Source organism: Callorhinus ursinus, unplaced genomic scaffold (assembly GCF_003265705.2).
Source record: "Callorhinus ursinus isolate GAN/ISIS: 27379988/994484 unplaced genomic scaffold, GSC_fseal_2.0 scaffold3, whole genome shotgun sequence".
In the NCBI taxonomy this organism is placed as follows: Eukaryota; Metazoa; Chordata; class Mammalia; order Carnivora; family Otariidae; genus Callorhinus; species Callorhinus ursinus.
In genome coordinates this window covers 67,670,416-67,691,599 of record NW_027397065.1, presented here as the reverse complement: position 1 = coordinate 67,691,599, position 21,184 = coordinate 67,670,416, and the positions used below count along the sequence as shown (strand labels likewise).

At 37.5% G+C, this 21,184-nt stretch overlaps 1 protein-coding gene across 3 annotated transcripts in view; it reads right to left on the bottom strand.

Annotated features, from left to right (window-relative positions):
- Nucleotides 1-21,184, bottom strand: part of ZFR (zinc finger RNA binding protein) — an 81,092-nt gene that overhangs the window by 54,587 nt on the left and 5,321 nt on the right. For 2 of the 3 annotated variants that reach the window (XM_025867432.2, XM_025867434.2), the window contains exons 3-6: nucleotides 9,035-9,058; nucleotides 7,253-7,535; nucleotides 4,646-4,790; nucleotides 1,991-2,209 (exon numbers count right to left, since the gene is read on the bottom strand). In XM_025867432.2, coding sequence (XP_025723217.1) covers nucleotides 1,991-2,209; nucleotides 4,646-4,790; nucleotides 7,253-7,535; nucleotides 9,035-9,058 — 671 coding nt within the window. The remainder of the gene's footprint in view (nucleotides 1-1,990; nucleotides 2,210-4,645; nucleotides 4,791-7,252; nucleotides 7,536-9,034; nucleotides 9,059-21,184) is intronic. The other variant, XM_025867433.2, reaches the window with a different exon arrangement.

Here is a 21,184-nt window from a genome sequence, read left to right as displayed (position 1 = left end):
AGATAAAGCAAATATGGTAAAATACTAATAATTGGTAAATCTAGGTAAATGGTATATAGACTTTACACTATTTTTTCAAATTTCCTGCAGAATTAAAATTTTCTAAAATAAAAAGTTGGGGAAAAACACAAATTAAAAGAATGATGTATCTTATACTCAAGTGACATGAAAGAACATTCACAATGACAAAAAAAGCGATTAACAAAATAGTATGCACTGGACAAATTCATTTTTATAACAAAATGTATATACTGTGTATGTATATTCCCATGAAGAAAACTAGAGAAAGACATGCACCAAAATGTTAATGGCAATTAGTATCTAGGGGTACATGTCCAGTGATTTAATATTTTCTTTTTTATCTATAGTTTCTAGTTTTAAATGATTACTCACATAATATAACAGTAAATAAAAAAAATTAACTTCATCCTGTGTAAGATATATTCAAGTAATGGAGACAATGGAAGAGAGACAGAAAAGAGAGGGAGGAGGAGAACATATAAGACAGAAGCAATAACAGGGAAGGATACTATCGTACTCCTTATTTTGTTGAATGTGGACATTAAAAAAAAATGTGTCCAGTCAGAGCTCACTGAAATAATTCCATTTATAGTTATAACGGATTAATCAGATACAAATAAAAATTAATCAGAGATAAAGAGGGGCAGAAAAGTTGTATCTGGGCGATCCTGAATGACAGATCTGGGAATAACCTCTCCTCACTCCCAATTCATTTCTGCTTGGTTGTCACAGGTAACTTATAAATTTGCTCCTTTTGGGCACCCTTTTGGCCCACAAGATAAAGACAGACATCATAACAGAGCCTGCAAGGCTTTTCACGCTGACATTTCCAGCCTTATCTCCTGATATTTACCCCATATATTCTGTATTCCAGCCACAACAAACTTGTTCCTAAATACTCCACATCTGCCTAATTCACCACCATATCCCCAGCACCCAGCATAAGCATTTATCATAGGATAAGAAATAAAAATATCTGAAAAACAGGGCGCCTGGGTGGCTGCGTCCTTTAAGCATCTGACTCTTGACTTGGGCTCTGTGCTGGGTGTGGGGTCTGCTTAAGATTCTCTCTCCCTCTCCCTCTGCCCCTCCTCCTCTGCTTAAGCATGTGCACTCTCTCTCAAAACAAACTCTGAAAAACAACAAAAGAAATTTTTAATTCAGTAGTTAGGGTTTTAACACCCAAACTGCGATAATTATCAAGAACTAAAATAAGACAAGGTATTGAGAAATAAAATGCAGAACCAACCATATAGTAGTACAAGGTTACATGTCTACAAAAAAGCAACATGTGATTTTAATCACTGAAATAATGCAAAGTACCTTAGCTAGAAATTAGCAAAAGCAGTGGACATAGCGAGATTTTAATGAACATATTTCTCTTAATATAATGATTTAAGGAAATATATAATTTCCGTAATAAGATAATAAAATAGACATATGATTATTTCAGGAAAATAGAGCTACTCTGTCCTTCCAAGACACTTATGTTATATAACAACCTTATGGATATTTACAAAGGCTACCCAATTATTTTCAAGATTACTTATTCCTGATAATAAAGAAATAGTTCCCTGGTGGCTGAAATAAACAATACTATTTGTCAGTGGTAGTCCCTGAATATTAACCTTAAGTTTTCAAATTCATTTGGAAAGTCAGAAAAAAAAATAACCTTGTAAAATACTAGGTGTTATTTTCTCTAACTGCAATGCTAGGCCCAGGACTCATGCATAACTGCCTTTCAAATGCCCAAAGAGCATTTTACATTGTTAGTATCTCCTGGCTTAAAAAAACAAAAACCCTAAAAACACAACTTAGAGTATGGTCCATTTGTCACATGAGACACATAGAGCAACACCTATTTAATTCAATTCTTGCTACTGGGAGTAAGATCATGCCACAGAACATCAAGATAGTTTCTAATAAGTTTGATTTGTTTACTCATTTAAACACAGTTTATCCATCTTACCAGAATAAGTGACTGCTGTGGTACTGTAAGTAGCACTCTGGGTATAGGATGGCACCACAGTAGCTGCAGCTGCTACTGGCTGTACGGTGGAAGATACAGGATAAATGGAGAAAGTAGTGGTAGCTGGACTTGGTGTGGCTGGTTTTATGGCTGTCACTTGTCGAGTTTGCTGGGCTTGTGTATACTGAGTTGCACCTTGGCTATAACCCGCTTTGGGGGCTAAAAGGGCAAAGAGATTTCAGAAAATTATAAAGGTGAACCTCAACAGTTATTGTACCAATATTCTTGAAAATTAGAAAAAGTGTAAATATCAACTGTAAATTTAATGCTAGCAATTTCTTCTTGGCAAAAGGGTTGAAATTCTTATTACCAACTAAATAAAATATAATATCTACATAAAATTCATTTACCATCCCTTCCCAGATGCTTTCTATGTATTTTCAGAATGGCATTTTGTCCAAATTTACAACTAACTGAAATAGCAGTACTACTTAAAACAGGTACTAATAAAGTTTTTAGAAAAGGCATGTGTGTATTTAGGAGAGTCAGTCTAACTTGAGTGTTATGCTTAATATTGTGAACAGAATAAAGAGCCTCAAATACGATTTCAATTCATGGTAAAAATTTCAATGTTTAATTATATCGAACTTGTTCATATACCATTCATATTTTATCTATAGTGAACTTCAGTCTAATTCCAACTCACAAGGTGCCACTGACTTAATTCTTCAAATATGAACAGCTTGAGTGCAACTGTTTTTAAATGGCTACCATTCATGTTTCTGTTAAACTTTCTGCTGCCTTTAATCATATCCAAAATAGACGTACGCTTTAAGAATCTTACAAACCTTATTAAGCCCTAAATTAATAATTAATCTTATTAATGATCACTAAAGCATACAAATGTAATTCCTGATAAAGGCCCAGTTATCAGGGGGCCGAACTCACTTTATGCTTAGTTAAGGCACCTTAAATAAACAGCACTTAAAAGTTTATAAAATGGTTATCTACATGTAGTATAAAACTTGATCCACACAACACACAGATGAGGACATTTTACAAAAGGAAACTAATGTCCGAAGAGCTCCATGGCTTACAAGGCACATAGTCAATGTCAGAGCTAAGATTAAATCAAGACTCTTCTGATTCTTTAACATAATCTAACTTTGATAATTAACCAGGAAGTTCACTACAGATCAGTGTACCCACATATTCTTAGAGAAGAAACTATAAGAAAAGTTGGTCATTACAATTCAAAATATTTTTATACCACTTTTAAGGGACTCACAGAAATCTTACAACTAAAAGTACTGTAGAGAGGTTTGGGTCAACTACCTCATTTACAAATAACAGAGATGAAAAGAGGTAAAACTCACTCAACCACATTAGTGGTAAGGCCAGTACGAGAGCCAGTCCTACTCCTTCCTAATCCAAGGCTCTACCCACACTCTTATGGTCCTTCAAAAGTAACTAAAATAAAGGAACTGTCTACTTTTCTGAACTCAGAAAGCTTTGTTTAAAAGTTTTCAGCTGAATCTCTATCAAAAAATCTACAAGTGGTGCCTGTGTGGCTCAGTCAGTTAAGCATCTGATTCTTGACTGAGATTCTTTCCCTGTGTCCCTCCCCCTGCTCACACTCTTTAAAATAAATAAATCTTGGGGTGCCTGGGTGGTTCAGTGGGTTAAGCATCTGCCTTTGGGTTGGGTCATGATCCCAGAGTCCTCGGATGGAGGTCCACATCGGGCTCCCTACTCAGGGGCGAGCCTGCTTCTTCATCTTCCTGTGACTCCCCCTGCTTGTGCATGGGCAAGTGTGCGCACTGTCAAATAAATAAAATCTTAAAAAAAATAAAATAAGGGGCGCCTGGGTGGCTCAGTTGGTTAAGCGACTGCCTTCGGCTCAGGACATGATCCTGGAGTCCCGGGATCGAGTCCGCGTCAGTCTCCCTGCTCGGCAGGGAGTCTGCTTCTCCCTCTGACCCTCCCCCCTCTCATGTGCTCTATCATTTTCTCTCTCTCTCTCTCAACAAATAAATAAAATCGAGTCTCGCACTGGGATCCCTGCTTAGTGGAGAGCCCGCTTCTCCCTCTGACCCTCCCTCCTCTCATGTGCTCTCTTTCTCAAATAAAATCTTTAAAAATAAAATAAAATAAAATAATCTTTAAAAAAAAAAAAGAAAGACTAAATATGTGGGCTTCCTTGAAAACAAAGTTATTTCCTGTATTTGAACCATTACATTTACTGTAGTAGCAGAGGCTGGAAACAGAACCAACTGTCATTACTGATCAGAGAAAGATGAATTAAAAATACAGGCCCACCAAGGGTTTCCACTGGTTACACAAAGGCTATCAGCAGTATGTTCTGGGCATTTCTGGTGAAGATAAGGATGTGGCCAGAAGTTATCAGCACAACTCCTAGAAATCAAATACATTTCAGGGAGAGAAGGGCATGATTACAGTTTGCCCCCATAGCCCTCTCACTCTTTGGTACTCAAAGGTATGCAGCAGCAGAAGAGAAGGACATGGCTAGAATCTGCTTCTTCAGGTAACAGAACACAATAGCTTAGGTGGACTCAAAAGGGTATCTTCATTAAGCACACTGAATAATGTATTTCAGTAGTTTTCAATGAAACTGTGTATGCCAATAAAACCCACCTGTCTGATAGTAGGTTTCAGCAACAGAAGGCTGAGGCTGGGCAGCAGCTGCTACAGCAGCAGCAGTTGCCGTTGGCTGTTGGTAGTACTGCTTACTATCATATGCTACAGCAGGAGCGGTGGATCTTACATATGAGTACGAGTCCTAAAGAAAGGGAATGAAAGAAAATCTTGCTATAAGTGGCAGGAAAAATCCCTAACTCTATTATATAAAAGTGTAATAAAGGAAAAAAACTACCTATTGACCTAGGTATAACAGTCAAATTCAAAACAAAGGGCATTCAATTCTGGACTTTGAAAATAAGGTTAAAACCATTTCAAGCAGCATGTTTAATTTTACATCAGGAAAAAAAAAATCACTGACACATTTTAAAATAATGCTTATCTTTAAAATTCTATTAAGAAAGGGGCACCTGGGTGGCTCCGTAGGTTAAGTAGCAGTCTTGATTTAGGCTCAGGTCATGATCTCAGGGTCCTGGGATCAAATCTGGTGTTGTGCTCTGGGGGGGGGGGGGTTCTGCTTGAGGATTCACTCTCCCTTCCCCCTGCTCGCTCCCTCACTCTCTCTCTCACACGCAAATAAATAAATCTTAAAAAAAAATCTATTAAGAAATTCATAGAAGTTGGGCGCCTGGGTGGCTCAGTTGGTTAAGCAACTGCCTTCAGCTCAGGTCATGATCCTGGAGTCCCAGGATCGAGTCCCACATCAGGCTCCCTGCTCTGCGGGGAGTCTGCTTCTCCCTCTGACCCTCTTCCCTCTCGTGCTCTCTATCTCTCATTCTCTCTCTCTCAAATAAATAATAAAATAAAATCTTTAAAAAAAAAATTCATAGAAGTTTTGCTTTAAAAATGGATCTCATAGTAAAGACCACTTGCGTGTCTTAAGCTTTGCCACTACTCCAGCTTTCTTTTCATTCTTTTTTATTTACCACTATTATTAACAACTTATTTTTTTTAAATAGGCTCCATGCCCAGCACTGAGCCCAACGCAGGGCCTGAACTCATGACCGTGAGATCAAGACCTGAGCTGAGATCAAGACTTAAGTTGAGATCAATAGGGACGCTTAACTGACTGAGTCACCCAGGTGCCCCTGTTTACCACTATCGTTAACATAATGAATAGAAGCTTCCGGGTGGAGGAGAGGAAAGGGGAACACAGGTTCTAGGGAGAAGGAACACTATATATAAATCTCCAAGGCAGTGAAGATCAAGGTGAGCTGGGTGAATTCTGGCACTAAACAAAGTGAGGAGGGATGGGAAGGTATGCAGGTGGAAAGGCTGAAGAAGTAGGCAGGGCCCAGAAAATGATGGGCTTCATACACCTTATTAAAAACAATGAAAATGTATTACATTTCATCTCTGGACATAATGAAAATAATCACACATAGCAAAAGGGGCTCTGAGTTTAGTAACTTGCAAATATCTTTTCATTAAAGATTAATTTACTTATTTTAGAGAGAGCACAGGGGGCCGTGGCAAAGGAGAGGGAGAGAGAATCTCAAGCAGACTCCCCACTGAGAGCAGAGTCCACTGTGGGGCTCATCACATGTCCCCAAGATCACAACCCAAGCTGAAATCAAGAGTTAGACCCAACCAACTAAGCCACCCAGGTGCCCCGTAATTTGACAAATATTAAGAAAAAATACTAACATTATAATTTATATGTCAATTCATTACTTAGCAAAATAAATTCATATACTTTAGAAAGAACATAGAAAAACTAGGCAAAGTTCAGAAGACCCTAAAGCAAACAAACAGAAAGCAGGTTATTAAAGGATTAGAACCAGGGGAGCCTAGGTGGCTCCATCGGTTAAGTGTCTGACTCTTGATTTCGGCTCAGATCATGATCGCAGGGTCACGAGACTGAGCCCTGCATCAGGGTCTGCACTCAGAAGGGAGTCTGCTAGAGATTCTCTCCCTCCCTCTCCCCCAGTTCCTGCTTGCTCTCTCTCAAACAAATAAATCTTAAAAGAAAAATAAAGGATTAGAACCAAATTTAAATAAGTAGTAATTTAGTACCATAATAAACAGTACTATAAAAGGGAATTAGAGCTTCATGTCTCAAATAAGACTGAACCAAAAGCAACTACAGGATATAAGAGCAGCACCAATTTCTGTTACATACTAAGAAAGAATACTTTGAGGGGAAGAATGTACAGGCAAGAGAATTTCTGCTCTTGTTAAGTACTAAGAAGACACTACGTAATTGTTTGGCCCATATAGTTTAGGCTCATGGTTCTCAAAACAGGAGACAGAGGAACACTGCCATAGTACAAACAAGGAGCATCTTCCCCATGTCTTCATTTTTCTGAAAACCTTGGTTGAATATTTAACCAGCAATTAATGTAAGATATTTTTAATTAAAGCAGACATAGATATAAAATTGACCGGAATGGACTCAGGGGAATTATTTCTAAAAACTCACTGCAAGGGAACTTAATGCTTGGATTATGCCCCTAAATTACCTAAGAATACACATTCATTTCTATCATCAGAGTTGTATTTTGGAAGACCCAAGTATGATAAGCACTGGCTTGGACATTATATCATACACTGGGGTCACTGAAGCCTGTGTGTTAAGACTACTGAAACTAGTAGTTTTCTTACCTGGTAGTTCTGTGTAGTAGCTGGGGGTGGTGGTGGTGGTGCTTCTTGTTGTCTCTGGGTATACCCATAGTCAGTTGCTGTATGTGCAGTGGGGTAGCCTCCATAAGCAGCAGCTGTTGCAGCAGCTGCAACAGCTACTGGAGCAGGCCTGGCAACTGCAACTGTGGCGGCCGCTGGTGCATAGGCAGCAGTAACTGTGTGAGCAGCTACTGGAGCCTGATGGACAGTGTAGCTAGCAACTGTAGTTGGATGAGAGTAGGCTACACCCGAAGCTGGCTGCTGGCTATATTGTGGAGTAGAAGAATAAACATAATACAATTTAATTTTAAAATCTAAGAGTTTAACAAAATAAAAAGCACATTTTCAAGAAATTTAATCATGGACTATAAAACACCAAGTATTTGAACTCAATAAGCCTAGTCAATACCGTATTTGTTACTGTTGTATAATTTTATTCCTTAATCTCAATGCATTAGACAGTCACACATACTATGCTTAAGATCATGGACCATATCACAAAGCAGGGACTTGTCGACAAACTGGGATAAAATGCAGTATTAGGAAGAAAGGAAAACTTGATGAAACTAGGAATTTAAAAAATTATTTGTTGCTTGTAGAGTTCTTTATTATGTTCTACAGTTAAAAAAAAAAATCTCTACAAAGAAATCATGTTAAAAATACTACATTCTAACTCCAACTGTAGAAAACATTTAAAGTAGAAAACTATTACCCAGTTGACTTAAATACTTGTGATACTCTAGGGCAGTAGTTCTCAACTGGGGGAGATTTTGCCCTCCAGGAACATCTGGCCATGTCTGGAGATATTTTTGATGGTCAAACTGCAGAGGAGGTGGTGGTGATGTGTGCTACTGGCACCTAGTGGGTAGAAGCCAGTGATGCTGTTACATATCCTACAGTGCACAGGACAGCTACCCACAACAAAGAATTATCCAAAGAATGTCAACAGTGCTGAGGTTGAGAAATCTTGCTCTAGGGCACAAAACCTACAATGGACTCTCTATTATTTTAGATAAATTACTCAAGTTACAGGCAGCGTTTCATTATACACATTTATTTTTCTCTCAAAAATGTAGCACATGTTGCAAAAGGAGACCTAAGCCAGACACTTTGCAATCATAACCATTTAAAACTCAAAGAGGCAAAAACATTTTCCAAAACTGTAAATCAAATAAAATTTCCAGCTAAAGTTCTCAGAGTGATGTTTAACTTTTTAAAAATTTTAACTTTTAAATTGAGAGTCTATGTCACATAAAACCAAGGCTTACAGATGTTAAGCACATCAAAGTGTATTTGTTGGTCTAGGTTCTCTAGAACACTCACAATTACACTTGCTAAAGCTTAATTACCAAGGCAGAAATGCCTTCTAAAAAAAGGAGAGCCCCAACAGTTATTCAGCTGACAGGTTTTACATGACCGTTAAGTCTTAATATGAGCCAACAGTTAAGAATAGCTAAGAAAAAATACCTAACATAAGCTGAAGCTGCTCTATTAAGTGTCTGATTCATGGGTTATAGTACAGGATATTCTTCACTGGTGTGCACACTACCATACAAATATGGCATAGAATTAGAATTTGGGGCCATCACATTTTAACTGTATTAGGGAAAACACTGATAATTATAATGTATTCAAAGGGAATCAATATGAAGCTTATAAGTATGGCTATTATTTCACATAAAAAATGGAGGACCTGGGAACATTCAGTCTAGAAGAGGTGACTGGGGAAGATAGGAGAGCTGCCTTCTAATAGAAGAGACTTACTCCATGCTGCTCCAGAGAACAGAACTAGAACCAATGGATGGAAGGGTGGCAGATTTCAGCCCAATATGAAAAAGAAAAAAAAACAAAAACTTAGAACAAAGTCCAAAGAAACTCTTATAATTTATATTCGGATGAGGTTTTCCACATTTTGATATTAAAAGTAGCTAATATTTTCTACATATATGACAATTAAAAGACAGGAAAAGGGAAATTTAAATTGTAATAGTGGAAAAATTGGTTTGGGATTGACACTTTCTATGGATAATTCCATATCCTTAAGAAAAAATGCCAATAACATTATTATTTCTTCAAAATTCCTAGAACTGAAAAAGAATTATATTTAAAATATAAATACACCAGTTCTGTGAAGCTTGTATTTAACATTTACTGATAAAATTTCACACATTCAGACTACACTGCATAAAAAGGGTTTGGTTATGTAAAAATTCAGATAATCTTGGATTCCTATACAGTTTCCATTCATCCCACTGCTCTTTATTGAATATCTGTTCACACTTCCTGGTCTCCAAAACTTGTCCTATAGGACAAAAAACAAAGTGGGAATAGAATAGGAATGTCAAGTCAACTAGGCAAGCAACTGCCTCTGATCCTTAAAGGTCCATGTGACTAAAAAAGGGATGATGATATGCTCTGGTTTAAGCCTACTGTCCCCCCATAATTATTAACAGTATGCTCCCACACCGATGTGTCTCAGTTTGAACAATAAATCTTATAATCTCCCTTCCCAGGAACCATATAACAAGATGTCAGTACATTTAGCAATTATCATATACTCCATGCCTAGGGCTGCCTAACCTAACTCTGATCTGTATAGTCAGATCTGTTCAGATATGTGGCTGGAACCATATCCTCTACCAAAAGCATCATGAAGAATAATGATTTAGTTCCAATTCCCACGGGTAAAGGGCTAGGGCGGTGGTCTGCTGTTCAGAATAAAGATTTTCTAGTTTGTCATCTTAAACCCATCTGGGAAATTCTCTTTCAATCTGAAATATCCTTAGAAAATTGCCTTCTATGTGATGTATCTGACCAGCCTGGGTTATACCAATTCAATTAAATATCTAGTGGCTAAGTCTAAAAAAGTAAGTAAATTTTTAAAAATTCAGGTCCTATCAAGTTCAAATTAGTTTAAGCAAAATTAATCTTAGATTGAAATATTTTAAACCAAGGTTTTGCCTAGTTTGTAGCGTTAGAATAAAAGGTATTAAATTATATCCCTACATAAAACTTAAGACTTAATGGTCACTAAATGATTTTTAAAATAAAATAGGATAAGTAAATAAAAACCCAAATCTTGTGCCATAAAAACATATTTGTGAAATATGCAAAGACTTTCATTTTCATCCAGCAGAAAAGAAGCTTCTATTTAGATAATATCCTTTGTGAATAAATCTAATAAATCAGTTTTAAACCAGGACAAACTAAATAACAAATCATAAAACAAACATAAAAATATGGGATGAACAAGATTAAGAAATACTTGAAGAATCATACACAAAATGGAAGGGTATTTCTCTTGGGGGGAGAAAAAGGCAGAGAAAGTATTTAGGGAATTATTTATATTAAAAAGTAATTACACTTTTATATTCTTGGACTTAACCTGGAGGTTAATGGCCAGCTCTCTCCTTGCTTACCAGAAAGTGAAACCAGCCAGAGTCCTTACCAAAATAGACAGCCGACCAAAATCACCAAAGAAAGCCTACTATAAACTGCAAAAGAAACAGGAATAATCCTGCAGGAAATGGATATCTCAATGTAACAAACAAGAATTTTCAGAAACTCTAATTTGTATCCATGAAATAAGAACTTAACACCAGTTAGAAGATAAAGTTAAGGGATATAGACAAGATCAGGATATAAAAACTATAAAAGAGAAGATAAATCTAGGAAGTCCAATATCCAACTAGAAGGAATTCTGAAAAGAAAAGAAAAAAGCAAATAAAAGAAATTAAGAAAGAATATTTCCCACTCTGGAAGGGAGGCACATATTTTCAAATTTAAAGGGCCTACAGAGGGGTGCCTGGGTAGCTCAGTTCATTAAGCATTTGCCTTCAGCTCAGGTCATGATCCCAGGGTCCTGGGATAGAGCTCCGCCATCAGGCTCCCTGCTCAGTAGGGAGCCTGCTTCACCTCCCTCTGCCGCTTCCCCTGCATGTGCTCTCTCCCTCTCTCTCTCAAATAAATGAATAAATTCTTTAAAAAAAGGGCCTACAGAGTACAAAGCAGAATGAAAGAACAAAACCTCGAGACATACAGCATTTCACAACATCTCAAAGTTAAAAATATATATATATATTTTTTTCAAAGTCTCCAGAGAGGAAAAACAAGTCACCTGCATACAACTACACGAAAACCAGACTTTTACTGATAACACTAGTGCTAGAATACAGTAGACCAATGTCTTAAAAAATTCGAGGGAAAATGGTTATTAATACAGAGTTCTGTACCCAGCTAAACCATTAAGACAGAATAAAGGTGGTTGTTGGTTTTTTCTTTTTTTTTTTTTTTTTTGACATTCAAGAACTGAGAGTTTATCTCCTATATACCTTTTCTTTGGAAGTGACATGAAGATGTACTTTAACAAAAAATAAACCAAGAAAGAAATCATGGGATCCTATAAATAGTGGATCCAAACCCAGGAGGGAGATGAGAGCCCAGGTCACCAGCTGTGCAGCAGGCCCAAAGAGGCAGCAAGCTTGGACTCGAAGAAAAAAAAAAGGACAGAAGCCTCCAGGAGAGAGATGTCCAGCAAAATAAAGGATTGGACAATAGACAGTAGACTAGGAACCTGAAAAAATATTAAGATACAATCAAGACACCAAAAAGATTTTTGGGAAAAAAAGGCAATGAAAGACTTCAGCAAATAGGACATTGCTCAAGAAAGGCATGATCCTGGTAAAAGACACCACAGTTAAGCAATTAGTAGGGTGTAAAAAAAAAAACCAAACATCCATTTGAACTTGAACTGAGGAAGATTCTTCTATTAAGTGGTACAGGGTTGTAAAAATGGAAGACATTAGGAATGATAATCATAGACCACCACCACTTGGATTCACAGTTAAGTCCTATTTACAGTCCTATTAGTAAGTTTCTGCCTTAAAAGTTTTAGAATCAACCTAAATTACAGAAGATAAACTATGATTACAGAATATAATGTAAATGTTAATCACAAGTAGAACTAGAGCTAAGTTGGGGGATGGGGTGGGGAAAGAGGGAAAGTAAAGCACCAGAGTTTCAAGATTCTTTTCCTAATATAGAGTACTGAGATACAGACTACCTTTGTTGGAAATGGAGTGTCTGAAAGTAAGAGAAATAGCCCTATCATTGAACTTCGAAGGAGAAATAAGAAGCATGAGAGGGTATGAACTAAATCTTAACTGTGATTGTAGGCAATAAAAATATAATGCATAAAAAGTCAATAAATTAAGACGCAGAGAGGGGTGCCTGGGTGGCTCAGTTGTTAAGCATCTGCCTTCGGCTCAGGTCATGATCCCAGGGTCCTGGGATCGAGCCCCGCATCGGGCTCCCTGCTTGGCAGGAAGCCTGCTTCTCCCTCTCCCACTCTCACTGCTTGTGTTCCCTCTCTCACTATCTCTCTGTCAAATAAATAAATAAAATCTTAAAAAAAAAAAAAGACACAGAGAAGCACATTATTTAATGATAAGGAGTTAGAAATAAAACCAGAACGTATTAAAGGTGGGAGTCGCTACAAAGTGGAATTGGGGAGAAGGGATTAGGAAAATAAGGGAATGCTGTTTTCATTAAAAGCCCTTCTAGGGGTGCCTGAATGGCTCAGTCAGTTAATTGTCTGACTCTTGGTTTTGGCGCAGGTCATGATCTCATAAGGGTTGTGAGACTGAGCTCTGCATCAAGCTTCACACTTGGTGCGGACGGAGTCTGCTTGAGATTCTCTCCCTCTCCTCCCCCACTACACGTGCACGCGTGCTCTTTCTCTCTTAAAATCTAAAAAGAATCCCTTCTATTTTTAATTACATTATGCATTATTCTGGGGGGAGCATAAAACATAATTTTCAAACTGGCAAGTTGAATGACCAACAACCACAAATTTAAATTACTCCTGTCTAGGTATTCCAACTCAATTCTAACTTCTACATTTCTGGTCTCGACCCTAACCTATACCTAACTCCAAGCCCATTTTTAGTGCTTTCAAATTCCATTAATATGACCTGGATTTACATTATACTAAAGTTATAGTCACTACCAGCATTAAAACAACTATGCATACCAATGGCTTGTCCATATAAGTGGCATCTGGTAACAGGGAAAACATTCCTATACCTCTTTTAATTTCTATACAGCAGTGATTTTCAAAATATGATCCAAGGACTGTTAGGATCCAGGAGGTTATCCCTTTTTCAATTACAGATTGCCTTCATATAATTTAATCCAAACAATTTATTGCAACAGACTGAATGCAGAAGCAGATGGAGAAGCAACCATTTTAATTAAGATATTAAAAAGATTTATAGGGGCGCCTGGGTGGCTCAGTTGGTTAAGCCACTGCCTTCGGCTCAGGTCATGATCCTGGAGTCCCGGGATCGAGTCCCGCATCGGGCTCCCTGCTCGGCGGGGAGTCTGCTTCTCCCTCTGACCCTCTCCCCTCTCATGTGCTCGCTCTCTCTCATTCTTTCTCTCAAATAAATAAATAAAAATCTTTAAAAAAAAAAAAGATTTATAAAAATCTTTGTAAAGATATAAAACAATGCCTCTTGTCTCCCTATTATTGGAGGACAGGAATATTTTTTTATAGTTCCATAAAGAAATTTGGGGTTAACATGTAGTAGTCTTTTTATTTTAAAATGATTTAATAAATGTTTTTAAAATTCTATGACAGTAAATATTAATATAATCAACATAAACAAAAGCTCTGTGGGGTCTTTAATAATTATAACTGCTTTAGGGGTCTCAAAACCATAAGCTTCAAGAGCTACCATTTTTTGATATAGAGCATTAACTTTGATTCATCATTCATTTCCCTGCTCTTTACACCTTTAAACAAAAACATTTTCTTCTATTCTGTAACAGTGAAACAGTTCTCAGGGAAAATGAGCGGTGCACATGGTCAGAGCCCCAGGTCTGTTGCCTACAACTGCAATATCCCTATCCAGGGCTCAAAATCTCCCACTTTACCTAGTGTGCTGTGCACAAATATCATTTTCTGTGATAGCAGACAAGAAAGGTATTAGGAAGCAATGGCCTAGAACTCTGGGACTCCCACAAGAAACCAGCACAGAAGGTGAACTAGAAAAAAGTCCATTTTCCCTTGTAAGGGAAAACTGTAGAAGAAACTTTCCTAGCTCAGCCTTGGCTCTGGGTTAAAGGGGAGAGAAGTCTCCCTTAATAATTTTTTTTTTCTTTTTTGAGTGAGAGAGCAGTGTGTGGGCATGGGGTGGAGGGGTGGGGCAGAGAGAGAGGGAGAGAGGGAGAGAATCCTAAGCAGGCTCCATGCCCAGCATGGAGCCCATCAGGGGGTTCCACCTCATGACCCTGAGCCTGAGATCATGACCTGAACCAAAGGCAGAAGCTTAACCGACTGAGCCCCTCAAGCACCCCTCCCCTGACAATTCTTTATGACAAGCCAGTCTTCCCCTAGGTTTGGGTTCTGGAATTCACCTTATCTAAGAAAACTCGAAGCTAAGTAGTTGGTTTAATATATCCCTGATGATAGTACTTTCAGATGCCATAAAACATATTTTCCTCTCTAAATGCTACAATGTTCTAACAAACAGGAGAGCTCAATAAAAACATCACAACAAATACCATAAAAAAACAAGTTACTAAAAGCAGGAGTTGGCAGAATAAAAAATTTGAAAAGACTGTAAGTATTAGAATTATTGACTATAAAATATAAAATAAGTATACTTAAAAAGGTAAAAGAGTGACGCCTGGGTGGCTCAGTCCACTAAGCGCCTGACTCTTAATCTCAGCTCAGTTTTTTTTTTTTCTTTAAGATTGTACTTATTTGAGAAAGAGAGAGAGAGAGAGGAAGGGGCAGAGGGAGAGGATCTCAAGCAGACTCCTCAGCATGGAGCCCATACGGGGCTCAATCTCATGACTGAGCCAAAACCAACAGTTGGACGCTTAACTGACTGAGCCACCCAGGTACCCTCAGCTCAGGTCTTGATCTCGGGGTTTTGAGTTCAACCCTGCATTGGGCTCTGCACTGGGTGTGGAGCCTACTTAAAAAAAAAAAAAAAAAAGAAAAGGTAAAAGATTAGACTATCAGAACTAAGACCAAGGACCAAGAAGTTGATAAAAAAACCACCAGATGAATTTTTATTTTTAAAAGAACAGACCTCCCAAAAAATGAAATACAGTATATAAAAATTATAATCAGAAACTTAGAAAGGCATTACATAACTGATTAGACATGGCTGACAAAAAAATGAGTGAACTCGAAAGTATCTCAATTCTTCATTATGCACACAGAGACAAAGAGATGAAAAATATTAGAGGTTAAAAGACGAGGAGGATAGAATAAAAAGTGCTAAGTTACATCTAAGTAGAGTTGCAAATGGAGAAAAAGAATAGAGGAAACACATCTAAAAAAAAGTCTGAGATTCCCAAAATTAATGAAAGATTAATTTGAAAGCCCCAACAAAGACAAAGAGAAGCACTGCAGGGGGGGGGGGGGAGTGCCTACAGAGACTAAGTGAGGACTTCTCAAAATAAGGAAGTGAGATTAAAACAAATCAAAAACTATTACTAGTAGACCCATATTAAAGGACATTCTTAAAGATTTCCTTTAGGAAGAATGAAAATGATCTCAGAATAAATGTCATGTTAAAAAAGTGGTAAATATGAAGGTAAACTTAATCACTGACTATATAAAATAATGGTATTCAACAATGACTGGTTGTGGGGTTAAAATCTGAAATACTGTACAATAACAGCACAAAAATCAGGAGAGGATTGATTAAAGTTAAAGCATTTTAAGTCCTCACATTGTTTAGGAAAGTAAAGATAATGATTAACTTTAGAATACGTGAAATATTCATGCTAAATTTCTAGAGAAGCTACTATAAAACAGAAGCAGAATCTTCATTCTGACCTTATAAAAAGAATGAGAAAAAGTCTCGATCAAGAAAATGTAGACTGCTTCTGTCACTCACATTATTGGATATGTTTTTTCTCCCCTGGAAAACATACTCTCTGTGTGTGTGCATTATTTTCAATTTTGGATAAAATGGCAAAGTAATTGATAGGCAAACACTTTTTTCCTTTTCATGGCATACAAAATACAATTTGATCTTTTCATTAGTCCAAACTGAATGTTCAACATTGTTGGACTTTTCTATTTTCCAGGTCAAATTATGTCATCTTGTGTATCTACCAAATTATGGACAGATTTTCTTTAAATTACATTTAATATTTCATAATGTTCACAAAGATGCAAAATTAAACTTCCTCACAGAATCACCCCAAAGACAAACCATCTTTATTCTGTACACTTGATATTATGTATCATGCCCCCATTACCCTTACAATACTATTAAAATAATTGTATCATAGAATTTTAGAAGAAAATAACCAATCCTACAACTTTTACTAACACATTACACTAGTAGACTACTACTGGGGCAGGGGGTGGTTAAATGTAATATGAAAACTGTTTTCTTGGGATCTGTAACTCACAGTATACCAAGAAAGAGCCATTACCATTTACACCTGGGTCCACTGGACCTTTTGCACTTTTGTATTTTTGAAGTCATTTGACAAATTATTTGTACAAGTATAAGGGATAATAATAAAAAAAAATTATCAGAAATCTTAAAAGCAGCAACAGACCCAAATTTTTATTCCATATGCTCCTGGTTTTAAAACAAACCATGTTCTCTGAACAGAACTGCTAATCAACTTTTATGCACGAACCTGGAACATTTCTATCTCATAAATGCTGATTGCAGATTTCAAATATATCTCTAATGAGTTCTACCTTATCATTACTTCTGGTTCTTCTTTTTGCACTTGAACTGTCAAAACACAATGCTTACAAAATTTTTAAAAACATTTGATGGCTTGGGGCGGCTGGGTGGCTCAGTGGTTAAGCGTCTGCCTTCCAGCTCAGGTCATGATCCCAGAGTCCTGGGATCAAGCCTGCATCAGGCTCTCTGCTCAGTTTCTCTCTCTCCCTCTCCCTCTCCCCGCTTGTGTGCTCTCGTGTGCACTCTCTCTCTGTCAAATAAATAGGAAAAAAAAAACACACAAAAAACATCTGATGGTTCTAAGAGACAGTCATCTTCTTTGCTCCATAATTGCAAAACATTTTCAATTTTAAGTTTGGAATGGTCAATATAATCAGTCTTTTCCTTTCTACACCATCGATTTCCTCCCAATTATCTTTGAATACATACCTGCCTTCAGCATCTGTCCACTAATGAATTATATGAAGTAAATTTTGGTGCACAAACATCACAAAAGAGGAAAGAATGCTGCCAGATACACTTTGAGCAAATTGAGATGTTCAAGATCTTGTCATGGAGTATTATTACATAATGAAGTCATTCCTATTGATTGACTGGATAAACACACCACATTTACTTTCTTATCCTTTGAAAAACTTTATCTTTCACTCACTGATTCCTCAGTTAAAAAAAAAAATTCAGTTAGGACACTGTATCTGAAGATTTTTAGTCTGAGATTTTGCTTTTACAATCAATTTCACTACCATCATTAGTCTAGAGCAATGCTGTTATTTACATTGTTTTTTATCTAATAATTGTCAAACATCTTCCCGTGTTTTCTTCTTTACCAATATGGACAGAGTATGGACAATTTGGAATCCTCAACTTTGCTGAAGGAAAAAACTAAAAGCTAATTATAAAGGCAGTGTCTCTACTTTTTTTCATACCATCTTCAAAGATGCAAAAACTGGGCGACTGGGTGGCTCAGTTGGTTAAGCATCTGCCTTCAGCTCAGGTCATGATCCTGGAGTCCCAGGATTGAGCCTAGCACCAGGCTTCCCGCTTGGTGGGGAGTCTGCTTCTCCCTCTGCCGCTCAACCTGCTCGTGTTCTCTCTCTCGAATAAATAAAATCTTAAAAAAAAAAAAAAAGATGCAAAAATTTGGGCAATGCAATATCTTCCAATTATCTCACTATTATACCACCCTTCTAGGTGATTCCAACATTCCTCCATTTTCCTATTGTATTAGTCTTTTTTTTCTTTTTTAAAGATTTTATTTGACAGGGAGAGAGACAGCGAGAGAAGGAATACAAGCTAGGGGGAGTGGGAGAGGGAGAAGAAGCAGGCTTCCCACCAAGCAGGGAGCCCAACGCGGGGCTCAATCCCAGGACCCTGGGATCATGACATGAGCCGAAGGCAGATGCTTAACGAAGACAGATGCTTAACGACTGAGCCACCCAGGCGCCTGTATCAGTCTTTTTTAGAGTGGCTGGCAGTAAGCGACAAGAGGAAATAATTCCTAGGAAGATGAAATAGCAAAATGTTTCAAGATAGGAAAAAATAAAATCCCTATGGTAAATTTTAGACTTATAAAAAGGATCCAATGGATCCATATAGTAATTGCAAGATAAAATGAATTTTATTCCACTTTTAAAACTAAGCAGATTTTCTTTGGAAGACCTCTGAGGAAGAAAAAATCATGAAATGTCAATCCTTTTAACTATTTGTAAATAAAAGTACTCAAAAAAAAAAAACCAGAAAACAAAAAAAATCACACACCAAAAAACTCACAAACGTTTGGGTACAATAAAAGCTGATAAATACCATAAGTTGATTAAACCAAAGTGCCCTATAACTTTCTGAACTCAAGAAAAATTTCTCCAGGAAAGATAGGAACACTCACACTAAGTGAGATGAAAAACAAAACTAAAAATGGCCTCCTGACACTTAAGGTCAGTTTTTATTGTCAAATGTTTTACAACCTTACTAGGAGTATTTTCAGAAGTATTTTGATTTCATAAATGTGGATAAGGAATTATAAATGTGTAAAATAAGATCCTGAAATTCTTAAAGCTAGGATAACCAGACATTCTGAAAGTAATGGACAGCCAGTGAAGATTTTAAGCGGAAGAGTGTTGTGCTGAATTTACATTTTATGATGAGCATTCTGTTTATAGTAAAAAAAAATGGTTTGGGGTGGGTAGGAGTGAGAGAAGCTACAAAGCCATCTTCACAAATCACAGCATTCTTTGCCCTCAACTATACGATTATTGTTTAAAAGGCTTTTGTAGGTGGCGCCTGGGTGGCTCAGTTGTTGAGCGTCTGCCTTCAGCTCGGGTTATAATCCCGGGGTCCTGGGATCGAGCCTCACATCAGGCTCCCTGCTCGGCGGGAAGTCTGCTTCTCCCTCTCCCACTCCCCCTGCTTGTGTTTCCTCTCTCACTGTGTCTCTGTCAAATAAATAAACAAAATCTTAAAAAAAAAAAAAAAAAAAGCCTTTTGTAGGGGCGCCTGGGTGGCTCAGTCGTTAAGCATCTGTCTGCCTTCGGCTCAGGTCATGATCCCAGGGTCCTGGGATTGAGCCCCACATTGGGCTCCCTGCTGGGCGGGAAGCCTGCTTCTCCCTCTCCAACTCCCCCAGCTTGTGTTCCCTCTCTCACTGTGTCTGTCAAATAAATAAATAAAATCTTAAATAAAAGGCTTTTGTATTATTTTTCCTATCAAAAAAGTAAGCCCCCACCTGGGTGGCTCAGTCTGTTAAGCGTCTGCCTTTGGCTCAGGTTATGATCCCAGGGATGGAGCCCCATGTCAAGTTTCCTGATGATCAGGGAGCCTGCTTTCTTCCTCTCCCACTGCTGCTCCCCCTGCTTATGCTCTTTCCAATAAATAAAATCTTAAAAAATAAAATAAAATGCTTTAAAAAATAAAATGATCTTCTCTCAATTTTCAGAGTGAAAGACCATGAAGCGTACCTCAAACTCCATAGTCAGAATCCTCCAATTCCCCATTTTAGTATTTCATTAAAGTTCAGGTATGATCATTATCATGGCATGGTTATTTGCAGGTATATCTGTCCCCACTCCCATCTCACAGAAGTGTAAACTCCTGAGCGTAGGGACTGCACATATTGTAGATGCTCATTAAATACCATGTGTTACTCCCTAAAAGTGTATTTTATCATACATATTATATATGAGAAGACTTATATTAAAACAAAAAGCCCAATGTAATCTTTATTTCACAAATTTGTCCTCTACAAGCATGAATTAAAGAGCTGTACTGCACACAGCTTTCACACAACACTCAGAAATGCTATACTCCAAACAGTGACCCTAATTATGAGGGAAGAGTGCCAAGGACAATTTATGACTGAGCACAGTAGGTGCACTCCATACCTTTAATCATGTATCTAAGTAATTCTAACATACTCTGTCAATTACTACTACACTTACAAGCCCAAGGCTTTGTCTTCCGGCTAACCTGATGGTGTACTTCTGAAAAATAATTTGGCTGGTTTTACAAATATCTCTATTTAAACAGCTATACATTATAATCCAACCGCTCATAAGCATAATTCTATCTCTGGAATCTCTCTTCCAAGATTTTATTTATTTATCTGACAGAGACAGACACAGAAAGAGGGAACACAAGCAGGGGGAGTGGCAGAGGGAGAAGCAGGCCTCCCAGGGAGCCCGATGCGGGGCTCGATCCCAGGACCCTGGGATCATGACCTGAGCCTATGGCAGATGCTTAACAACTGAGACACCCAGGCGCCCCTGGGATCTCTATTTTAATCCAGTGATCTATTTGTCTATCCCTGTACAATACCACATGCTCCTGTTGAACAAAGTTTGGGTATGTGATAACACAAGACCTTCCTTGTCGTATCTTACAAGTCTTTTGGACAAGTCTTACTTTTGGACAAATACTATCTTCATTACCAACATTAGAATCTCTTATGATCCAGTTATCCCAAAAAAACCTGTTGCGATTTTTATTGGAATTACATTAAATCTACAGATTACTTAGAAAATTGATTAACTTGATGGTATTGATTTTTTTCACTCCACAAACCCAGCCCATCCTCATTTATTTATGTCTTCTTTTATGGGCTTTATATCCTAATGTATTTTTTTCTTAAGGGTTCTGCATATCTCATTAGTTTTACTTCTACTTAATAGGTTTTGTGGCTATATAAAAACAA